Genomic DNA, 24,002 nt, shown 5'->3' with positions numbered 1-24,002 from the left:
GTCGGCCGTCGCCACCCCCAGCTCCCCCAAGGTCGAGTCCGTCACCTCCAGAATATCATCCATCCACCTTGCCCTTGGTCGGCCCCTCTTCCTTTGGCCTTCCACTTTCCCTAGCATCAGCATCTTCTCCAGGGTATCCTGTCTTCTCATGATGTGGCCAAAGTGCTTCAGTTTTGCCTTTAAGATCATTCCCTCGAGTGAGCAGTCTGGCTTTATTTCCTGGAGTATGGACTGGTTTGATCTTCTTGCAGTCCAAGGCACTCTCAGAATTTTCCTCCAGCACCACAGTTCAAAAGCATCTATCTTCCTTCGCTCAGCCTTCCTTATGGTCCAGCTCTCGCAGCCATAGGTTACTACAGGGAATACCATTGCTTGAACTATGCGGACCTTTGTTGTCAGTGTGATGTCTCTGCTCTTAACTATTTTATCAAGATTTGTCATTGCTCTCCTCCCTAGAAGTAAACGTCTTCTGATTTCCTGGCTGCAGTCAGCGTCTGCAGTAAACTTTGCACCTAGAAAGACAAAGTCTGTCACTGCCTCCATGTTTTCTCCCTCTATTTGCCAGTTATCAATCAAGCTGGTTGCCATCATCTTGGTTTTTTTGAGGTTGAACTGCAACCCAGCTTTTGCACTTTCTTCTTTCACCTTCGTCATGAGGTTCCTCAGCTCCTCCTCGCTTTCAGCCATCAAAGTGGTATCATCTGCATATCGGAGATTGTTAATGTTTCTTCCACCGATTTTAACTCCAGCCTTGGCTTCATCAAGCCCAGCACGTCTCATGATATGTTCTGCGTACAGGTTGAATAGATAGGGTGAGAGTATACAACCCTGCCGTACTCCTTTCCCAGTCTTAAACCAGTCCGTTGTTCCGTGGTCTGTTCTTACCGTTGCTACTTGGTCGTTATACAGATTCCTCAGGAGGCAGACAAGATGACTTGGTATCCCCATACCACCAAGAACTTGCCACAATTTGTTATGATCCACACAGTCAAAGGCTTTAGAATAGCCAATAAAACAGAAATAGATGTTTTTCTGAAACTCCCTGGCTTTCTCCATTATCCAGCGGATATTGGCAATTTGGTCTCTAGTTCCTCTGCCTTTTCTAAACCCAGCTTGTACATCTGGCAATTCTCGTTCCATGAATTGCTGGAGTCTACTTTGCAAGGTCTTGAGCGTTACCTTACTGGCATGTGAAATAAGTGCCACTGTTCGATAGTTTGAACATTCTTTGGTGCTTCCCTTTTTTGGTATGGGGATATAAATTGATTTTTTCCAATCTGTTGGCCATTCTTGTGTTTTCCAAATTTGCTGGCATATGGCATGCATCACCTTGACAGCATCATCTTGCAAGATTTTAAACAGTTCAGCTGGGATACCGTCATCTCCTGCTGCCTTGTTATTAGCAATGCTTCTTAAGGCCCATTCAACCTCACTCTTCAGGATGTCTGGCTCTAGCTCACTGACCACACTGTCAAATCTATCCCCGATATTATTATCCTTCCTATACAGATCTTCCGTATATTCTTGCCACCTTTTCTTGATCTCTTCTGTTAGGTCCTTGCCATCTTTGTTTTTGATCATACCCATTTTTGCCTGGAATTTACCCCCGATGTTTCTAATTTTCTGGAAGAGGTCTCTTGTCCTTCCTATTCTATTATCTTCTTCCGCTTCTGCGCATTGCTTGTTTAAAAATAATTCCTGATCTCTTCTGGCTAACCTCTGGAATTTTGCATTTAATTGGGCATATCTCCCCCTATCACTGTTGCCTTTTGCTTTCCTTCTTTCTTGGGCTGCTTCCAGTGTCTCAGCAGACAGCCATCTTGCCTTCTTGGTTTTCTTTTTCTTTGGGGCGTTATTTGTTGCCGCCTCCTGAACAATGTTGCAAACTTCTGTCCATAGTTCTTCCGAGACCCTATCTACTAAATCTAGTCCCTTAAATCTATTCTTCACTTCCACTGCATATTCATGAGGAATATTAGTGAGCTCATATCTAACTGATCTGTGGGTCTTCCCTATTCTCTTGAGTCTGATTCTAAATTGTGCAGTAAGAAGTTCGTGATCTGAACTACAATCAGCTCCAGGTCTTGTTTTTACCAACTGCATAGATGTCCGCCACCTTTGGCTACAAAGGATGTAGTCAATCTGATTTCGGTGTCGACCGTCTGGTGAAGTCCATGTATAAAGTCGTCTCGTAGGTTGTTGGAAAAGAGTGTTTGTTATGCACAGTGAGTTGTCTTGGCAAAATTCTATCAGCCTATGTCCTGCTTCATTTTGTTCTCCCAGATCATGCTTGCCTGTAATTCCAGGTGTTGTATGACTACCGACCTTAGCATTCCAGTCTCCTGTAATGAAAATAACATCTTTTTCTGGCGTACTATCCAGTAGGTGCTGCAGATCCTCATAGAACTGATCTACTTCTGTTTCTTCAGCGTCTGTGGTTGGGGCATATATTTGGATCACTGTGATGTTAAATGGCTTACCCTGAATTCGAATTGAGATCATTCTGTCATTTTTTTTATTGTATCCAAGCACCGCTTTAGCCACTTTATTATTGATTATGACGGCTACTCCATTTCTTCTGTGGTCCTCTTGTCCACAGTAGTAGATCTGGTGGTCATTTGATGTGAAGTGGCCCATTCCAGTCCATTTCAGTTCACTGACACCCAAAATGTCTATATTTAATCTTGACATCTCCCCAATAACCACATGCAATTTGCCCTGGCTCATAGATCTTACATTCCAGGTTCCTATGGTGTGTTGATCTTTAGAACATTGGATTCGTCGTTCACCACCAGCACCATCGGCTGCTAGCCGTCCTTTCGGCTTTGAGCTAGCTGCGTCATCACTTCTGGGGCTAGTTGAACTTATCCTCTGTTCCTCCCCAGTAGCATTTTGACCATCTTCCAACCTGGGAGCCCCATCGTCCGATGGTATACCAACATATCTCTGGTTGTACTGATCCATTTAAATTAGTTGCAGAGTTTTAGACAAGAGTGTTTTCCAGCCCTACCTGGAGATGCTGGGGATTGAACCTGGAACCTTCTGCATGCAAAGCAGGGGCTTTGCCATTGAGCCACAAGGCAATGGTGGGGAAACATGAGAGGGCTCAAGTGAAGGACTGTGATGTCTGGACCAGGGGTGTTGCTAGGTGTGGGCCCATGGGGCTCCTGCCCCAAATCTGTTTCTTAGGAGCCCCGATCTATTAGAGTCCTAAGTATCCACTAGTGCCAATGGAAAACTTTTTTTTCTTTCAACTTAATTGCCAGGTAGGGAAGCAATTTTCAAGGGAGGTTATAGCTGGGATGGAAAGGATTAATGCTCCCTTTCCTACATCCTGCAACATGCCCCACTCAAAATCTTCCCCTGCATGGCATTTATTTATTTATTTATTTATTTATTTATTAATTATATTTCTATACCACCCAACCCCTTAATGGATCACTGCCTTGTTGTGGCGAAGGGGCTTGCGTAACTCAGTGAAGCCATAAGCTGTGCCGTGCAGGGCCACCCAAGACGGACAGGTCATGGCGGAGAGTTCTGATAAAATGTGGTCCACTGGAGAAGGAAATGGCAACCTGCTCCAGTATTCTTGCCAAGAAAACCCCATGGAACATATCACAAGGCTAAAAGAGATGACGCCGGAAGATGAGCCCCTCAGGTCGGAAGGTGTCCAATATACTACTGGGGAAGAGCAGAGGGTATTTCCAAGTAGCGCCAGAAAGAGTGAAGCGGCTGGGCCAAAGCCGAAAGGACACTCAGCTGTGGATGTGTCTGGTGGTGAAAAGAAAATCTGATGCTGTAAAGAACAATATTGTTTAGGAACCTGGAATGTCAGATGGTTTTCCCAGTAGTAATGTATGGCTGTGAGAGCTGGACTATAAGGAAGGCTGAGTGCCGAAGAATTGATGCTTTCGAACTGTGGTGCTGGAGAAGACTCTTACGAGTCCCCTGGACTGCAAGGAGGTCAAATCAGTCAATCCTAAAGGAAATCAACCCTGAGTGCTCATTGGAAGGACAGATAGTGAAGCTGAAGCTGAAACATTTTGGCCACCTAATGCGAAGAGAAAACTCTCTGGAAAAGACCCTGATGCTGGGAAAGACTGAAGGCAAAAGGAGAAGGGGACGGCAGAGGATGAGATGGCTAGATAGCATCACCGACACAATGAATATGGACTTGAGCACACTCCGGGAGAGAGCGCAGGACAGGAAGGCCTGGCATGCTATGGTCCATGGGGTCACGAAGAGTCGGACACGACTGAACGACTGAACAACAACAACAAATACCACCCAAGAGCCGAAGGTTTCTCGGTGGTTCACAATAATTAGAACCATAAAATACAACATGATGAAACGTAATATAAAACATAAGCTCTTTCTACATGAGGCTGTTAATCGCTGTATCAACTTTCAGTTTCGTCACAGAACTGAGATTTGAGCTCTACACAAAGAGCTTTTCCTTTCCTGTTTTTCCATTGCATACCCTCTAGGTGGTGCTGTACTATAGCAGAATGGTGCAAATACACCAGTAGTTCTTTCGCTTTCAGAAATAATACCCCATTTTCCCCACTCTAAAAACAACAACAGGGAACTACTTTTAAAAAACAGAAGCAAAACTGGACAATCATGATGTCATCTAAAGAACCTGTAAACAACCGTAAGAAATCATGTTGTTGTTGTTGTTCAGTCGTTCAGTCGTGTCCGACTCTTCGTGACCCCATGGACCATAGCACGCTCTTAATTAACCTTAGGGGAAAAACCTTTTCCCATTAGTTTGGGGTAACCTGGGTCAGGATGCAAATTAACTGAAGAATTTATTTTATTTGAGAACATTTGGTTGAGGAATTGATTGGTTGGCTCTAGCGCTGTGAAATTTAAATAAATCCTAGTGATGATTTCTAAATGTCCAGTTATAGAAATAAATTTATAGACATAAATTAGCATATGCGAATTTCATGCAGATTTCTGAATGATGGGCCTGGAACCAGAATCTTTTAAATGCCCAGCAATAGCCCTGGTTGGACACCCTCCCCAAAACTTCCGTGAATGAGGCAGGGTTATTGCATGATACGCACCCCCTCTAGAAGCACCCTAAGTCTGATCCCGCAAGGCTCTCCTTGTGTTCTTGAGTAAGCGGAAAGAGTCAATCACCTCTTTTTCTTCTCCTACAGGAGAGCCTGAGTACTGATACCTACCCAAAAAGCATGGGAAGCAGCACAGAAGTGCCGGAGGAAGCAAAGGCCAAAGGCAGCAGATGGGTAAGTTCAGAGGGTTTGTTCAAGATTTATGCAATGTTAACTATATTGTGCTGTTTCCAGATTCTGAGCCTGGCAGTTGCAGGTTCAAAGGTTCAAGAGTTCCAAGATGGTCAGCACCAAGTGGGACCTGGCAATAAGCAAGGTCTCAATGGTCCAGTTCACAGGCTGGACCTGTGAACTGGACCATTCACAGGTTCCAATGCGACATAGCAGACAAGGGGTAATCAGGATCAGAGCCCAGTCCAGGTAACAGGCAGCCAGGTTCCAAGGCAACACATCAGACAAGGGGCAAGCAGAGGAGGGTCGGAGTCTAGTCGAGGTAGCAGGCAACAAGGTCCCAAGGCAACACAGCAGACAAGGAGCAGGCAGAAGGAGAGTCAGGGTTCAGTCCAGAAGTACTCATACCAGCAATCAGTAAAAGAAGCAGTCCAGAGTGAACGCAAGGGAAACCAGATTCAAGAAGGTCTGATCAACTTTGGCTGGGTTCAGACAACATGATAACCTACACTCAAGTATCCATGGGGCTTTTGCCAGTGGGCCCCTGCTGGAGTACGGACCTTTGGCAGTTGCCCACCCATCCGTACCCTGCATGCATAAGACAGGATGATTGTGCAATAAACCCCCCACCTAGAAGCACCCTGAGTCTGATCCTGCAAGGCTCTCCTTGTTCTTGAGTAAGCGGAAAGAGTCAATCACCTCTTTTACTTTCCGTACAGGAGAGCCTGAGTACTGATACCTACCCAAAAAGCATGGGAAGCAGCACAGAAGTGCCGGAGGAAGCAAAGGCCAAAGGCAGCAGATGGGTAAGTTCAGAGAGTTTGTTCATCCTGCAAGATTTATGAAATACTAACAATCTGAGCTGCTGTGCACTTGTTTTCCCAGAATGCAAAGAGTGCAGGTATGTAAGCCAATAATGTGATATGTATAAGCACATCATTGATATCAAATTTGGGAAAGTGAGAGGGCTGAGGAGAAAAATAGAGAAAAGAAAGTAAATATACAGGCCTGGTTCATACATAATGACAACCCAGAGTATGGGTTGAGTATGGGCTGTCATTGAATCGTGGGTTGCCGTTACATGCGAACCCTTCATTATGGTTTAACTCTGGGTTGTTAAACACAAAACACCCAGGAAGAGAACCCATGGTTTGCTGTTGGGTTGTGAACTCCGGGTTGTTCTTGGTTAACAACCCAGAGTTAAACCATAGTGTAGGGTTTAGTGTGGACAACCCACGATTCAACAACAACCCATACTCAGCCCATACTCTGGGATGTTGTTATGTGCAAACCAGGTCATACAGTAGAATCAAAGCGATGTGGAGAGTGAAAACCTAAGGGGACAAACTGCTTCTGAGCCCCTTTCATTGAGATCAGCAAGACTTATTCCAAAGATGTCTTGGATTGGGCTCCAAGCACTGGAGGCTGAAGGGCCAACATATTCTGAAAAGTTCTTTGTTTTGAATGCTCCTGATGAGTGACCGTTAGGGTCCAAAATGCATTGGATTATAATAAACATTTTCTTTCATTTACCTTAAGAAAATCTTGTGATGGTCTGATTCTTGTAAGCATTTATCATTGCTTCCTGGAGGGTTGTAATAAGTAATGAGTAAGGTAAATGATATTAGTGGGTACAAACTACCACTGCACTGGGTACAAACTACCCAACTAAACCAAATCAGTACTGCCTCCCATCCCAAGTACTGTTTCCAGGGTGCTGCAAACAAGGGGAGCCTTCTCAAAAGAAGAATGAAAAATGGATATCTGGCAGACAATATTAAGGTCCAAACTGAAATATAACAAAATATACCCTGGTGCAGAGTATAGATTAAGCATGATTCAGCTTTGGATTATTGGAAAGTGTTTATCTTATCTTGGAACAGAACTGATTCTTAGGAAGAAGTAAGGAGAAATGGCTTGGGGGATATATAATTTAATTGGACTGTTCAAACGGCACAGAAGTTGCATTTATGAAGTAACATCTGGATGTCTGACCTCTCTTTTTTCAGTATTTAAGGGCACAATCCTATGCATATTTAGACAGAAAAAGAGTCCTACAACTCCCAGCAACTCTCTAAGGGTGCAATCCTATGCATGTTTCCACCATTCCCCAGGCCACATGGCTGACTGGAGAATGCTGGGATTTGTAGGACTTTTTCCTGTTTAAATGCATAGGATTGCGCCCCTAGTCTCTTTTCTATCTTGAAGTTTATTTCATTTTGTATTTTACTTGTAATCAAGGCCAGTGTCAAGGGTAGGCATTGCTGGGCACCTGCCGACAGCCTACACCTTAGCAGGGACCCACTGACTAGAGTGCCCTGGAGTTGATACTCCTGCTCATTGCAATGTCCTTGTTCCCCTGCCTCTTGCTTTGGCCCAGACAACCGTGGTGGGGAGGAGGAGGAGATGCCACAGCCTGCTTTCTCCCTGGCTCTCTGCCTGTCAAGCAAGCAAGAGGTGGCTATCAGGGCCAGCGTCAAGGGTTGGCATGGTCGGACACATGCCAAGGGGCCCACACCACAGCAGGGGCCCACTGACAAGAGCCCCCTGGACTTGCTCCTCCACCACTGCAACCATCTTGTTCACTCTGCCTGTCAAGCAAGGAAGTGGTAGCAATGATGAGAAAGAGGAGGAGGAGCATTACGACCTGGTGACAAAGGGCAGAGAGAAAGGAGACTCACTGTGGGAGGGGGCCTATGGCGGGGGCCTTGCCCAACAGCCCTCCAAAACCAGGAGCCGGTACTGCTTGCAAATGTGTTCAATAAACTATTAATTAAAAAAAGGAAACACCAGCCACTGTGTTTACCATCCCTTCCGACAGGCGCTGACACGACCACTTGTCATGGTAACTGTGACAACTTCCTTGGGGTCCTCTCTCCAATACGGTTATAACCTCTGGGTGGTCAACCATCCAGCTGCGGTAAGATTGCGCTGCGCTGCGGACTGGCTTATTCAAAGCTTCATGCGTGAGCACATGCTTTGCCCAGGGAAGGTCCTGAGCAGGTCCAGCGCCACCAGACAGGACACGTGGGCAGCCACAGTGCCCCGCGCGTGTGTGCGCACGCGTGCGTGTCCGTGTGTGTGCTGGCAGTACCCACTGTGGGTGCCTGCCCTGAGCAAATGGGCCCTCTTTTTTAACTTTGCATTATAACAGGGAACAATCTATTACTGCTGGGAAAATTCACGTCCCTCCAGCTCCTGTGAGGATTGCAGCTAAGCTTGGAGGGAACAGGGAAGTCGGGGGAGGGGGCAGTGTGGCAGAGGACATCAGTGTCCCTGCTAATAAAAAAGTATTGGGGCTTCAACCCTGTGCGCCCCAGCTCCACTACACCATTACACATGTATCATACAGATACACATGCTGGGCAGCCAGGATTCCAGCTGCAGCTCCCCTGTGAAGTTTGCACTGGGTTGGCGACTGTCCGAGATGAGTCTAAGCCCCTTGAGATGTCTGACAGCTCCGATTCCGAATCAGAGTTGGAGCAGCAGCTAGATCAGAGGCCAGGGTAGGGACCTTCCCTAGTGAGCCCAAATGCTGGATGAGAGCCCTCCCAAGACCTTGACCAACAGATGGCCCAGGCTGAGTCCCTCCCCCTCCCTCCACCATGAGAATGCAAATTTCCGATGAGGAGGAGGAGGAAGAGACGCCTGACTTGAGAGACGCTATGGCGCGTCGCAAAGCAAAGTGGGAAATGTTAGGGGCAGGGCTCAGACGCTCCGCCCGGATAGCCACTCGTGGAAGCCAACGTAGGAGGGAGCCACCCTAAGGGAGGGGCATCGCTGCAAAGCTAGCTTGGCCCGGAGGTTCATACCCCAAATGGCTGGCAACTTTCTCCCCCTCTGGTTCGTCTCCTCTGCTTAGAGAATGTTGATTAGTTGTTCAGAGCCTGGGGGCAGCCTGAGAGTTTTCCTGGAATCGTAGAGAGACTAGGCTCTAGCAAAATAAAGTCGTACTAGCCTGAAGCATTGTCTCTTGTGGTGTTGATTGCAAAGGGGAAGGACGATCCACGCTTGACAGTGACCTGGTGTCCGCTTGCCGTGTGCTTCTCTCGTAGCTCATACAAGACTTTTACAACAACACCTATCGACAGAGGAAGAAGGTCAACATCGAAGCCAACTTTCTCAACCTCCTGTACAGCTTGACCATTGCCATCTTCTCGCTCGGAGGCCTCATTGGGTCCCTTTTGGTTAGCCCCATGGTGGATAAATGTGGCAGGTATATCGAGATAATATGGCAGCTGGCAAACTCCCTGTCTGAGGGCCTAAATAGGCCCTACAAAAGGCGGAGTGAAGTATGACTGCCTCTAGGCAGCATCTCTCCAGTAACATCTTTTAAAAATGAATAGTGTCATTTCCAAGTTGCCACCAACAGGTTTTGGAGGCATGGAGGCGGCACCAGCAAAAAAGCTGCATTTTCACTTTAAACATGGGGAGCATGGGCCTTGTTTTGATGCAAATTTGCACTCCCTTGGGCTTTCTGGGCATGCGATAATGCATTAAAGTAGGCTGCAATTTCCATGGTGTGTGTATGTGTGGCCTGTGGTGGTTTTCAAGAGTGGGAAAATGTCCTCTGGACCCTATGAAGTTTTCCAGCCCTGCCTTAAGGGTTTCCCCTCCCACTGCCAGCAGCATTCAATCAATGCCAATGGGCTTGTGAAAGAGGCAAAGTTGATGATGTCATATCGACTGTATCTTTTAGTAGACATTATGGGGTTACCGGGGGCAGACCTGGATCACACATAACAACACCCCATACTATAGGTTGTTGAATTGTGGGTTGTCGGTACATGTAAATCCTACACTATGGTTTAACTGTGGGTTGTTAACCGCAAACAACCCAGGAAGAGAACCATGGTTTGTTGTGTTGTGAACTCTGGGTTGTTCGTGGTTAACAACCCATAGTTAAATCATAGTGCAGGTTCACATGTAATGACAACCCATGATTCAACAACAACCCATACTCAACCCATACTCTGGGCACTGCTTCCCATGTGCCTGGCACTTCCACTTTTAAAGAACAACTCACAAATGCCCCATTCATAGGTTGTTAGTGTGAACCTGGACACTTTGGGTTGTTCATGGGTTAAACAACCCAAAGTTAACCTACAATTTGTTCTTAGGTTAACTTGGAGTTGTTTAACCCATGAATAACCCAAAATGTCCAGGTTTGGGCACCATGCTAACAACCTATGAAGGGGGCGTTTGTAGCTTGTTTGGAGAAACCAGAAGTGTCCCTGCAAATCATGTGCTAATTAATTAACCCACGATTTACCACTGAATGTCTCCGTGATTTGCGAACAGCCCCTGAGGGTTGGGCAGCTGGAGCTTCACTGCCTAGCTTAGTTCCCATAAGTAGCAAAATCAGTTGTCCACAAAAAGATGAGGAAAGGAGAGGAAAGGTTCCTCCTGTGCATGCACCGGGACATTGCTGACCCCTAGAGGGACGCCACTTACGCTGGCGTTTTCATGGCAGACTATAGCGGGGTGGTTTGCCATTGCCTTCCCCAGTCATGACTACCTTTCCCCCAGCAAGCTGGGTACTCATTTATCCTCGGAAGGATGGAAGGCTGAGTCGACCTGAGCCAACTACCCGAGACCCAGCTTCCACTGGGAGCGATCCATGGCTCCTCTCCCTCACCTGCTCTTCTGATGCTACTGTACCTTCATGGGCACCCTGTATCCTCAATACCCCTTTTCTCTATCTTTTCAGGAAAGGTGCCTTGCTGCTAAATAACCTTTTGGCCATTATCTCTTCTATCCTCATGGGATGTTCCACCATGGTGCATGCCTATGAATACACCATCTTTTCACGCTTGATCAGTGGAATATGTTCAGGTAAGAAGTGTTCCTGGATGTAGTGGTTTGATTTTTGTTTCAAACAGTAATGCACTGTGAGTACAATCTGCCATAAATTAATCATGCCTGTCAACCTGGAAGCTTTGCCTTGTAATACTAGATGCCCGTGGCTACCCAAGCGGTAAAGAGACCAAGCCTCTGCACATTCTCAGAGGTGCTCTCTCTCTTTGCTCACACGTTCAGTCACTGAGCGGGGAAGCTGAGGCCAGGCACTGCTGTCCACAAAAGTGATGTGTGCTCACACAAAGGAGAAGCTGCAGCTTTGTTTTGAAATCTTTGCTACTGCAGCTCCGGCTACTGAAGAGGCAAGCCATCCTCTTAAGTGGAACAGCAGCGTAGCTCTTCAGCAGTGGGGCCTAGTAGAGTGGCGCCTCTCATTCAGCTCCCGTCTTGTGCACTGCTGACCCTGGTGAGCAAGCACTGGGTAGCACGAGGTCGCTGGTGTAACAGGGGAGTCCCTCAGTCTTTGGGAGGGTCTGTCTCTGGGGGACCTAGTTTGGGGGGCTAATGGCTCAAAGGGCTCCTGGCCAACAGGTTCAGACTCAGTATAAAAGTCTGCTTCCACTGCTGGTCATAGAATCATAGCATAGTAGGGTTGGAAGGGGCCTTCAAGGCCATCGAGTCCAACCCCTGCTCAATGCAAGAATCCAAGTCAGAGCATCCCTGACAGGTGGCTGTCCAGCCTCGTCTTGAACGCCTCCAGTGTGGGAGAGCCCCCCACCTCCCTAGGTAACTGGTTCCATTGTCGCATTGCTCTAACAGTCAGGACGTTTTTCCTGATGTTCAGCTGGAATCTGGCTTCCTGTAACTTGAGCCCATTATTCCGTGTCCTGCACTCTGGGATGATCGAGAAGAGATGCTGGTCTTCCTGATCCAACTGATTATTCCTGGGTTTGGAGGTCCCTTGGGCAAAACCCCCTCCATGGGGCCCCTCCCTCACTGAGTCTGCCTTCTCTCCGCCGTTGTCACCAGCGGCTCTTCCTCCTCATCCTCTTTCCCATCAGTGCTGCTGCTTGCTGTCTTGACAGGCAGAGAGCCAGGGAGCGACTAGGCCGTGGCATCTGCTGCTGCTCCTCTCACCACCACCCTTTTCTGGGCCAGAGCGAGAGGCAGGGGAACAAGCAGGTTGGAATGATGAAGAGGAGGAACACCACCAGGGGGCTCTTGTCAGTGGGCCCCTGCTGGGGGGTGGGCCCTTGGCAGGTGCCCCACCATGCCTACCTTTGACGCCAGCCCTGACAGAATGGCCCCCTTCAGAACTCCACAGAAAATGTCCTGGGATGAGGATTAGTTTCCCGTCTTCATGCACCAGGGCCTCCCGCATTCCACGGAGAGGCATGTTTGAGCACTCCCGCCTGTGTTGCATGCGTGCTGGTAATGATCCCTTCGTTCACTGTCTGACCAGGCATATTCTCCTGTGTTGTCCCAATGTACCTCGCAGAGATGGCCCCCAAAAGCCTGAGGGGGGCCATCATGTCACTGTCCCTGGTCTTTGTCGCCGTTGGAGTCCTCACGTCTCAGGTCCTTGGCCTTCAGGAACTCCTGGGAACCAAGAAAGGTAAATCTGGGAGATGCTTCCTCCAGGCCATAGCAAATCAGTTGTGTTTCATCACAGTCCGTAACTCCATCTTCTTGCACAGACTGGCCAATATTGCTGAGCCTGACCGGATTCCTGGCAGTGTTCCAAATCATCGTGTTGCCTTCCTTCCCGGAAAGTCCCAGGTATCTTCTGATCCAGAGGAAGGATGAAGAGAAAGCGAGGCAAGGTAAAATGGCCCTGAACTGCACAGAGGCCTCAGGGCAAGGGTGTTGGAACTCTTCCAGCCAGAGGGCCAAATTCCATTTTGGAGAAGCTTTTGGGGACCACAATCCAGTGGTGGGCAGGGCCAAGGACAAAAGGGGCAGGACCAAAAATGCCAGCATATTTCAGCATAAAGCTGTTGCTGCTGGTAACTAAGGAGAAGCATTTCAACTATTTAGGATGGGGAGAAATTGCACAAGAGCTGGGAAATTACCAAACCATTGGTGGTTGGGGGAAAGGGGGTGGAGCCAAGAGAAAGGGGTGTGGCTGCATGAGGAACTGCAGCAGGATGGGTTTCTCCCCCAGACCTGAGGTTTTGCACCCCTACCTTGTGCACCATGTGGACAACTTACATACCTGTCATAACCCCTCAGGCTGAAGTAATTTCACACACCCAGTGTCATGCCCCCGCTGGAGGAATCCTCCTCCTCAGAGCTTAGAGCTCCCAGGCAATGCCAGAGAGCCGCCCATGGCAGGAGATCTGAGAGAGCCTGGTAGGGGAGAGGACCACAGTTCTATCCCCACAGGAGGAGGGGAGTTCTGCCTCTGAGACAGAGAATGAGCAACCACCTCGCCCCCGAGAGTGTCGTCACCTCAAGAGGTGGCCCAGTAGGGCTCCTTTGAGAAGGAATGCTCAATTCCAAAGGAAGGCTCCTCAAGAGGAAAAGACTCCTCAAGAGCAAGGCCCTTCTCTCAAGTAGAACTTTTGCCAGAGGGCCTGTAACGCACTGCAGCTGAGCCCTGGGTGGGGCGCAGGAAGCTCTGGCTATATAAGCCTTCCATTTCAGCCAAGCCAGTGCTGGAACAATATTGTTCTACTAGCTCCAGTACCTTGTATCTCTGACTGCGCCTTCTGATTGAACCAGTGTGCTACCAACCCTTGGACTCCTGATTCACTCTGCTTCTGGACTGTGTATTGTATCTGACTGCTTCGCTGTGCTTTGATCTTTGCTTGTGTCTTGACCACTCCTACCTTAATCTGATCACATACTGGACTGAAATCCTTTTGACTGATAATTTGCCAGGGTTCTTGCCCTGCCTTTTGGATGGCCCTGTAATTTGCCCTAACACTGGGTCTGATTCAGCCCTAGCAGGACATGCACAGAGTGGAAAGTGATCCAATCACTGGCCTTTCTCACATGACCTAACATTGCCAGATAATTATTGTTATCCCTATGTTACTGTTCCGAGATTTCCACCAGTCTATATTGTGTAGTCATAGAGTCGTGCAGCGTAGGAGCAACAGAGAGACAATTACCACCCCACTCCTGTAACATATGAAGGGGACTACACTGCCTGCCCCAAGACCCATTCCTGAGGGTGGTAACCTTGGGCATTTGCCAAGGAAATGAAAAGGCCCACTATTCCTAGAATGTTACCATTTCTCCTTTGCACAGATAGTATGAAAGATGTTTGTATTTCCCACCTCTTCCAGGTAGGGTGACCTGCTGAAGGGGGGCTTATCCTAGGACCCCTTTCCCTGAGATAGTGTGGAAGGTAGTTTTGATTATCATCTGAAAAAATTAAAGTAGATGCACCTGCAGAATAGCTAGGGATGTCAAAGAAATCCACAACAGAGTTCGGATTTTCATGAATCTGATCTGTGGATTCCGCACTGGACCAGTTTTCCCCTATTGGAAGGATTCAACAGACTTGTGGACCATTTTTCTAACTTTCCTGAATTTTGTTAAATTTCATTGTAGAAAAATATGCATTCCCCCCATAGGCTAAAGCATGAAAATGTGCATTTGGGGGGAATTTGCACATTATTGCAAGCATGAATTTGCACAAATTCAGAAACAGAAACAAATCCGATTCTGTCAGTGGTGGACAACAGAACAAAAGGTGCCTGACAATTCATCAAACACAGATGGAATGGATTTTACACAATCTGTACATCTCTAAGAACAGCCAATAGCCTCAAATTGCATTGTGTCATTTGTGTTCATAAGAACATATGAAGAGTCGTGCTGAATCAGACCAAGGGTCCATCTAGTCCAGCATTCTGTTCACGCAGTGGCCAACCAGCTGCCCACAGGAAACCCGCAAGCAGGACATGAGTGCAACATCACCCTCCTGCCCATGTTCCCCAGCAAATGGTGTACATAGGCATACTGCCTCTGATCCTGGAGGTAGCATACAGCCATCAGGACTAGTAGCCAGTGACAGCCTTCTCCTCCAGATTTGTCCAATCTGCTTTTAAAGCCATCCAAATTGGTGGCTATCACAACATCTTGTGGTAGTGAATTCCATAGTTTACCTATGTGCTGTGTGAAGAAGATACCTTCTATCCTGAAGATATCTGTCTCTTCTCTTCCTTTCTTTCATTGAGTGCAGCTATTCTTGCTCTAGAGTAGGGTGGGGAGCTTGTCAAGAGAAAGTTGCACAAATTGCAGGTGCAATTTGCATATTTTGTGCAAATTACCCGCAATTTGTGCAAATTAAGCAAATTATGGCCGCAATTTGCACAACTTTCTATTGATGGGGGGGGGGAACCCTGGATATCCCATGAGCTGGCCTGATGCGATGCAGGTCGAGTGTCAGGCCAGCTCACTGGTAAGCGAGCAGAAGTCCGGGGGGGGGGGGATGAGGTGCTGAAAGCCCAGCAAACTTCACCCCTCAGACATATTCCTCCAATACCCCTATTCTAGAGGCTCCCAAAACTTGGAACAGAGACTGATCCACCTTTCAGGCTGTGTGTCTGTGACACCTTAAAAGCCTATGCTGGAAGAAGACAAAACCTGCCCCCACCGTAAATCTTTTCTTCCTCTCCTTCCATCCAGCGTTGAAGAAGCTGAGATGCCAGGAAGACGTGGACCTTGAGATTCAAGAGCTCTACGAGGAGCACCTCTTTGAGAAGGCAGAAAAGGAAATGAACGGACTTAAGCTGCTATTCTATCGAGGCCTACGGTGGCAAGTCCTCTCCGTCATTGTCTTGATGGGCGGCCAGCAGCTCACAGGTGTCAACGCGGTAAGCAAAGGCAACCGGCTCTGACAGTCCTACTCACCAAGCTCTGGCAGGAAACAAAACGGAGCAGTGTCAACTCCGTTCAGTGGCTGCAACAGCTCTGCGATTGTTCCCATCGCCATGAAGGGTTTCATTTCAATCTGGCCTGAAACGTTCCCTCGATTTTCCTGGTCCATTCGAAGATGGAGAGCGAAGATGGCCTCCAGTTTGGCCTCAGAGCTGAGCTCCTTCCCCAAAATCATACCCTCTTTTTTTGTTACCAAAATAAGGCCTATCTTGTGGGGGCAGGGAGGAAAATGGGGTGTCTGAATCAGAGGGACTTAAAGAATTTGGAATTGTATATAGGAGAGAAAAAAGCAAGAGCATTTTCCAGAAAGTGACAGCTTTCTAGATCAGGAGTGTAGAATCTCTGGGAGCCAGAACTGGCCCTCTAAGGTTCCCCACATGGCCATGTCCCCTTTTCCTGACCCACAACCACATTCATTTGGTGGTTTCCTGGTTTTTGTACATTCCCTGCAGTCTAAAAAATTGAAATGCCTCTCCTAAGTCTTAGTTACTGGCAGGGAGAGCTTTCAGCTACAATATGCTGGCATTTTTTGGCATTTTGGCCCTTTGCCTTTGGCCATACCCCCTTTTGCCTTCAGCCCCACCCACTACTGGAATGCGGCCCCTGAAAGCTTCTCTGAAATGGAATTCGGCCCTCGAGATTAAAGAGGTTCTGCACCCCTGTTCTAGATTAACGGGAGCTGACATCCAGGGTTTAGTGTAACATTCTACATTTCCCCTAAAACTAGTAGTCCCTAGTAGCTTCTTCCATGAAGTAATTATATTGGTTGCTGTGATCTGCTTTCAGGTGTACTATTATGGAGAGAAAATCTACAGCACTATGTATCTAAGCAAGGAAGAGGCTCGATACATCAGTGTGGTCTCAAGCATTTCCGTTGTTCTCACACTGATTGTTGTTGTAAGTTTCTCCCACCTCTGTCTCCAAGTTTCAGTTTGTTCAAAAGGCATATTTTCACTAGAGACCTCCATATTGGTCTCCATGCTGTTTTAGCTGGCATGATCCCAGCTTTGTACATCCTAACTTTGTTGTAAGGTGCCTGGAGCCTTTTTTGAGAAAGGCACCTAAGAAATATAATCAATAGTGGAGATAGCTGATAGCTGACTTCCCTCAAAGAATCCTCAAGGAATTCTGCTTTGGCAAGGGACCTCTGAGGTCCAAACCACATGTAATGTTTACTTTGGTTTTTGAAGCATGCATAAACTGGCCACTTTCATTTTGAGGAAAATGCTACTGCAGGGCCACAATCCAGAGCATGTTTCCAGTCTCAGTCTTCGCCCATACCAATTCCTGCCAAAAATATCCTGCCTCTCCACCCCTCTCGGCAGCTGACTGTCCCCGAAGGACCTGTCTGCAGTCAATGGGGAACCGTCAAGGGCAAAAAGCAGGATATGTCTTCTTGGGGAGGGGTGTGTGATTTCAGAAGGACGATGGCATGGGCCCTTTACTCAGAATGGGCAGGGGGGGTGTCCCATGCCTGCTTTCTCTTCAAATTAAAAGTGGCCAACTTTTAAAAAGTGCCAATAATGTAACATGCCACTGGGCCCTCTGTATTCTTCACAGGAGGCCCTATAGGGCTGGATTTGAATGATTTCTTCATGTGATGTTATCACAGACCAGCCCTCACCACCTAATAACTGCAGCTTTGATTCGTTTCCATTTCCATTCCACCCTGTCTTCCAAGACACTCAGGAAGGTGCCAGTGCTGCCTTTCTCCATTCCCATTTCATAGTCCCAAGAACTCCATAAGGTTGAACCAAGAGGTAGCGCTTCTCCCCCAAATCAACTAACCAATTCCATACTAAGCAGGGATTGAACCCAGGTCTAAATCCAACACTCTATCCCAAGGCTGCAGAACCGCTTTCATCAGGAGCCACTTCCGGGGGCCGCATAGCAACGGTGGGGAGGGCCGAAGGCAAAAGGAGGTGAACCCCAAATCCTAAGAATGCCAGCGTATTCTAGCTTAAAGCTCTTCCTGCCAGTAATGTAGGATAGTAATTTCAACCTTTGACAATGCGGGGAAAACTGCACAAAAGCTGGGAAACAGCCCGCGATCTTAAGAACTAAGAAGAGCCCCGCTGGATCAGACCCAGGGTCCATCGAGTCCCACATCCTGTTCACACAGCGGCCAACCAGCTGCCCACGGGAAACCCACAAGCAGGACATGTGTCCAAAACCACCATCCTGCCCATGTTCCCCAGCAACTGGGGTACATAGGCACACTGCCTCCGATACTGGAGGTAGCACAGAGCCATCAGGACTAGTCGCCCTTGATACCCTTCTCCTCCACGAATTTGTCTAACCCCCTTTTAAAGCTATCCAAATTGGTGGCCATTGCGACATCTTGTGGTAGCGAATTCCACAATTTCACAATGTGCTGTGTGAAGAAGTCTTTTCTTTCATCTGTTCTGAATCTTCCACCAACCAGCTTCCTGGGATGACCCCACTGGATTCTAGTGTTATGAGAGAGGAAGAAAATTATCTCCCTATCCACATTCTCCAAACCAGGCATCATTTTGTACACCTCTATGTCTTCCCTCGCTCCCCGTTTCCCCATGCTAAACAATCCCAGCTGTTGTAACCATTCCTCACAGGGGAGATGCTCCAGCCCCTGGATCATTTTAGTGGCCCTATTCTGCACTTTTTCCAGCTCTACAATATCTGTTTTTAGGTGCGGTGACCAGAACTGTACACAGTATTCCCAGTGTGGTCACACCATAGACTTGTACAAAGTCAGTATCATATTGGCAGTTTTATTCTCAGTTCCTTTTCTAATTATGCCTAACACGGAGTTTGCCTTTTTTACAGCCACCACCCACTGGGTTGACATCTTCATCGAAGTGTCCACCACAACCAGTGGTTGGAGGGAAGGGGAAGGGGGCGTGGCCAACTGGGGAATCCCAGTGGCCAGTTTTGGCCCCCAGGTGTGAGGTTCTGCATCCCTGCTTGACCCACTACAGCTCACTGGTTCATGATGCCTCGTTTTCTTTAGTCCACTCACTGACACACAACAAAACTCTCTCTCTCCTCTGATTTTATATCCTCTAGGTTTATTTGATCGATATCGTAGGCCGGAGAATTCTCATTCTCATTGGCTTTGGGTTTTGCAGCATCCTCTGCGTCCTGTTAACCATGACACTTGAACTGCAGGTTGGTAACACAACACTCGAAGCATGGTGTAATGTAAAGCCGGGCTGCCATTAAGCCGTGCCGGCTCAAGGTTTTTGAGGGGCCTAGGCCAAGTCACTCTTTGTGGGCTCCCTCCCTCCATGAGTCGACCTTCTCAGCACCAGGACCCCTGGCTGCTGTTGCTCCTCCTCCTCTTCCTCATCATTGCTACTGCTTGCTTGCTTGAGAGGCAAAGAGCGAGGGAGTAAGGAGGCCATGACATCTCCTCTTCCTCCTCACCACCACCCTTGTCTGGGCCAGAGCGAGAGGCAGGTGAGCATGGAAGGTTGCCATGGGGAAGAGGAGGAGCAAGTCCAGGGGGCTCTTGCCAGTGGGCCCCTGCTAAGGTGTGGGCCCTTGGCAAGTGCTGAACTATGCCCACCCTTGAGGCCAGCCCTGGTGATTAAGCATCCTCCTCTACCCCAGCGCCATTCCCAACCTGTGCTGAATAGCAGCACCCACAAACCAACTGAAAAATTGGCCGTAGGCTTGACTGACCAAGGTGGGCTAAAAAAATCCCAAGGTATTTTTTTTTTTTTTAAATCAAAACAATTTATTTAAATTTCCTTGATTTTAATCCATCCACACTGTGATGGATCTTTTTAAAGGATTTTTATTTATTTTATTACATTTCTATCCTGCCTTTTGCCTCTTGCAAGCAACCTAAGGTGACTCACCTAGCCCCCCTCACCTCCATTTTATTGTCACAACAACCCTATGAGGTAGGTGAGGCTGGGAGTCAGGGACTGTCCCAAAGTCCCCCAGTGAGCTTCATGGCCAAGTGGGGACTAGAACCCGGATGTCCCAAGTCCCAGTCCAACACTCTAACCACTCCACTACACTGCCATACTTTGGAACTGTGGCATTTTGAAACGCAAGATGCCTTTCCTGTTGGTTTATCCACAGCCAGCAAATATATGAGAGGAGATATTCTTTGGAATTTAAAATTGACTTGGATTTTGTGGGAATGATTCCAGTGGATGAGTAGAAAGGAATGTAGTTTCCTGTTAAGAGACATTTCATGCAAAATTTGGCTATTGCCGCCACATGCCACATATTTGCCATGGAGGCTGGTGGCTATCCAAGGTGCTGAACCAACTCTGGGGATAGGGTTCAGCACCTTGGATCGCTCCTTTAGAGTTCTGGCTGGTTCTGGCTGAAAATCGGAATGGAATCACAGCCCCACCGAAATCAGACCCACTGCATATTTGTCTATGTATGACTCATCTCCCAGTGTTTCATGGCATCTGTGGCATTCTGTGCTCCAACCACACTGGGATCAGAGATGCCAAATGCAGCCCTTAATATAAAGGGCACCTGGCCACCCATTCGTGCATGACCGAAGCACCGCCAACTTTCTCCAACAGACCACCATCTCATGGATGTCTTACGTCAGCTCATCTTTTCTCTTTGTCTTCCTCATTGGACATGTCGCCGGGCCAGGTAAGCACTGAGAAGATGTACAGCAGGGGAGATGAACTTTGGGCTCGGGTCCTCGTCTGCCCTCCTGGGGTTCCCCATGTGACCGTGCCCCCTTGCCCTGGCCCCGCTCCCTCTCCCCCAACCACTGCTTGTTTGGTGGTTTTTTGGCTTTTGTGCAGTTTCCCCCCCCTTTCAAGAGGTTGAAATGCCTCTCCTGTGTTGTAGTTACCAGCAGTAAAGAGTGTTAAGCTAACACATGCCAGTATTTTTGGCTCCGCCCCTTTTGCCTTTGGCCACACCCACCCCTAGAATGCAGCCCCCGAGAGCAACTCCAAAATGGAATTCAGCCCCCGGACTGAAAGAGGTTCCCCACCCCTGATGTACAGGGCTTCTTGGAGAAAGGGTGAGGTACAAATGTGATGGATAATATAGCGCATAATTCTAGGCATGCTTAGGTAGGAAACAAAAAATCCCACAACTCCCGGCATTCCAAGAATTGCTGGCTGGGGAATGCTGGGAATTGTAGGATTTTTTTCCCTGCCTAAACATGCCTAGGATTGCACCCTTAGTGAGTCAATGAAAACCGGCATTCAACGCCTTGCATCCTCTTCTCTCACCCAGGTCCGGTACCCAACGTGATAATAGCAGAACTGTTTCTTCAGTCATCCCGGTCCACAGGTTTCGTGCTGGGGGGATTTGTGCATTGGCTCCTAAACTTCCTGACAGGGGTGATATTCCTTCAGATAGAAGTGAGTGATTTTGGTGGGGAGCAGGTGGTTCTGAGTCAGTAAAATAAAGCCAGCTTTTCTCCAACTGCCCTCAGATAACTTTAGTTCTCTATTACAATTACATCCCACCTTTTTTCCTCTTGCAAGGAACCCACAGAGGCTTACATGATCCTCTCACTCTCCATTTTATCCTCCCAACAGCCCTGTGAGGTAGGTGAGGCTGAGAGTCAGTGACTGGCCCAAAGTTACCCAATGAGCTTCATGGCCAAGTGGGGGCTAGAACCCAGATCTCCTGACTTCTAGTCCAACACTCTAACCACAACACCACACTGGCTCTCTATAGTAATAATAAGTTGTTGTTGTTGTTGTTTGGGGTGTTGGGATGCTGCAAAGCCCTCCAGTGCCACCTTTATTTAGGTTCAAAAGCGTGGGTTTGTGTTTTGGAGCTCAGACCCTCACCTCTGCCTTGTACTTAGGTTCTTGTGGGTAAGCTACTGTTCTTCTGGTCTCACCGCTTTGCCTTCTGGGAAATTAGTGTTTTGTGACTGACCAGCCATGTTCAGCATGGCAGCCATTTTACAAATGGGCAAGCATTTATGAATGGGCAGCCATTTTGTGAGAGCACCCATGACACTCTCAAAGTTCCCACTGACCCAGAAAGGTTGGGGAACCCTGGGGTACTGGGTAGAACGGGCTTTAAACCCCCGGGAGGCAGTAAAAGCTACTGCATTGCCTTGGTCAAATCACCGTCTTTTGGCTTCACCTGCTGCTAGTGGATGTGGGACTCAAACCTGGACCTGCATCCACCCCAGTCTAGAAGAGCTCTTGCGGAATCTGTGTGCTCAGAGCCTCCTCAGCAGTGCTGCTGAACCGCTTTCAGCTCGAGAGTCGAGTTCTATTTAAGAATCTTTGGGGGCAGGGTCACATTCCAGTGGTGGGCGGGGCCACAGGCAAAGGGGCGGGGCCACCTTACCAAAAAGGCCAGCATATTTTAGCTTGAAGCTTTTAAAGCCAGTAACACCACTTTAGGAGAGGACTTTCAACCTTTTAGACTGGGGGTAACTGCACAACGGCTAGGAAACCCCCAAATGAGGAGTGGTATGGGGAAGAGGGTGTGGTCAGGGGAAGGGGGTGTGGTCAGGGGAAGAGGTGGGGCCTCAGGAAGGTTGGCTTTTTCCCCCCGGGCCTGAGGATCCCACCCCTCACCTAGGAGGATATGGCAGGTATAATTAGAAAGGGAATTGAAAATGAAATTGCCAACTGCCCTTATACTAATCTATGGTGCAACTACACTTGGAATACTGTGTACAGTTCTGGTCACCGCACCTAAAGGTTATTGTAGAGTTGGGAAAAGTGCAGAAAAGGGAAACTAAAATGACGAAGGGCCTGGAGCAATTCTCCTATGAGGAAAGGGTCCAAATGTCTGGGACTGTTTAGCTTAGAAAAAAGGCGAGTGAGGGGAGACACAATGGAGGTGTACAAAACTGTGCATGGTGTGGAGAAAGTGGACAGGGAGACATTTCCCCCCTCTCTCATCATACTAGGACCCAAGGGGGTCATTCCATGAAGCTGAATGGTGGGAGATTCAGGACAGATCACAGGAAGGACTTCCTAACACAGCACAGAGTTAAACTGTGGCATTCGCTCCCACAAGAAGTAGTGATGGACACCAACGTGGATGGCTTTAAAAGGGGATTGGACAAAATCATGGAGGAGAACGCTATCAAGGGCTACTAGTCCTGATGTCTATATGCCACCTCCAGTATCAGAGGCAGTAAGCCTAAGTACACCAGTTGCTGGGGAACATGGGCGGGAGGGTGCTCTTGGACACATGTCCTGCTTGTGGGTTTCCCGTGGGCAGCTGGTCGGCCACTGTGTGAACAGAATGCTGGACTAGAGGGGCCCTGGGTCTGATCCCGCAGGGCTCTTCTGATGTTCTTATGTTGATATACATGTGATAAATAAATAATGTTCTGCATTATGCTCACGTCTGTCTCTTTCTCCTGGCTTTTTTCTTCTCTTTTTCTTTTTTGTTTCAATCTCCAGACACGTATTGGGTCCTACAGTTTCCTCCTGTTCTGGCCTCTCTGCATAGGAAGCTTTATTTTTATCTTCAAGGTGATCCCAGAAACTAAGGGCAGGAATTTTCTGGAAATCAGGAAGCTCATGTCAGCCCACGTGGCTAGGAGGATCCACGTCCAGGCGAGGAACGTCAAAGGGAACACAAGGAGGCACTCCATGCATCACGCGGTCAGAAGGAAAAAACGGAGATCCACCATATACTAACGCCACTCTTCAAATGCCTTGGCTCTCTTGACACAGGGGTGACAGCGGGTTCTCTTCCAGCCCCCTTCTCTCTGTTAAGAATTTTCTACTCTCCTTCTTTGCATTTTAAGATTTAAACCATAAAGCACGCACGTAATTATAGAGTTGAATCTTTGAAATGGCCTCTGTGCTCTCTAATACAGAGTTTGCAAAGACTCCATATTTTTTCCCTGCCTATCTAGGTAATATACGAGACTAGAAGAATTTCCTGGAATGTTCTTCGCTCTCTTTTCTACATGAGGCTGTTAATCTGCTGCGTCTACTTTGGGTTTCGTCGCAGAACTGAGATCTGAGCGTTTCATGAGGGCCGTTTCCTTTCCTGCTTTACTGCTACATATCCTCTAGGTGGCACTGCGGTATAGTCAAATAGTCCAAATACACAAGAGGAAATTGCGCTTTCTTTCTCCATCAGAAATAA

General features: G+C 47.9%; 1 protein-coding gene across 1 annotated transcript; it reads left to right on the top strand.

Moving 5' to 3' along the window:
- The first annotated feature begins 8,079 nt into the window (after window positions 1-8,079).
- On the top strand, window positions 8,080-23,699 carry LOC146335254 (solute carrier family 2, facilitated glucose transporter member 5-like). The gene is made up of 11 exons (XM_084822115.1): window positions 8,080-8,172; window positions 9,308-9,468; window positions 10,963-11,087; window positions 12,514-12,666; window positions 12,749-12,874; window positions 15,693-15,880; window positions 16,731-16,841; window positions 18,990-19,091; window positions 20,477-20,552; window positions 21,153-21,280; window positions 23,306-23,699. The coding sequence occupies exons 1-11, from the start codon at window positions 8,095-8,097 to the stop codon at window positions 23,543-23,545; spliced, it is 1,488 nt and encodes a 495-aa protein (XP_084678241.1). The 5' UTR covers window positions 8,080-8,094; the 3' UTR covers window positions 23,546-23,699.
- The last annotated feature ends 303 nt before the right edge of the window (window positions 23,700-24,002 follow it).

The sequence above is a fragment of the Heloderma suspectum genome, chromosome 15 (assembly GCF_057233095.1).
Source record: "Heloderma suspectum isolate Gila_16-S chromosome 15, 16-S_ref, whole genome shotgun sequence".
NCBI lineage: Eukaryota > Metazoa > Chordata > Lepidosauria > Squamata > Helodermatidae > Heloderma > Heloderma suspectum.
This window is presented reverse-complemented; position numbering and strand designations above follow the sequence as displayed.

Excerpts from the sequence above, each read along its gene's own strand:
- LOC146335254 (XM_084822115.1), top strand. The coding sequence starts at position 8,095 with ATGGTAACTGTGACAACTTCCTTGGGGTCCTCTCTCCAATACGGTTAT. Across the intron at positions 12,667-12,748 it reads ACTCCTGGGAACCAAGAAAG|ACTGGCCAATATTGCTGAGC; the intron begins GTAAATCTGGGA and ends CTTCTTGCACAG. Across the intron at positions 20,553-21,152 it reads TGGACATGTCGCCGGGCCAG|GTCCGGTACCCAACGTGATA; the intron begins GTAAGCACTGAG and ends TCTCTCACCCAG.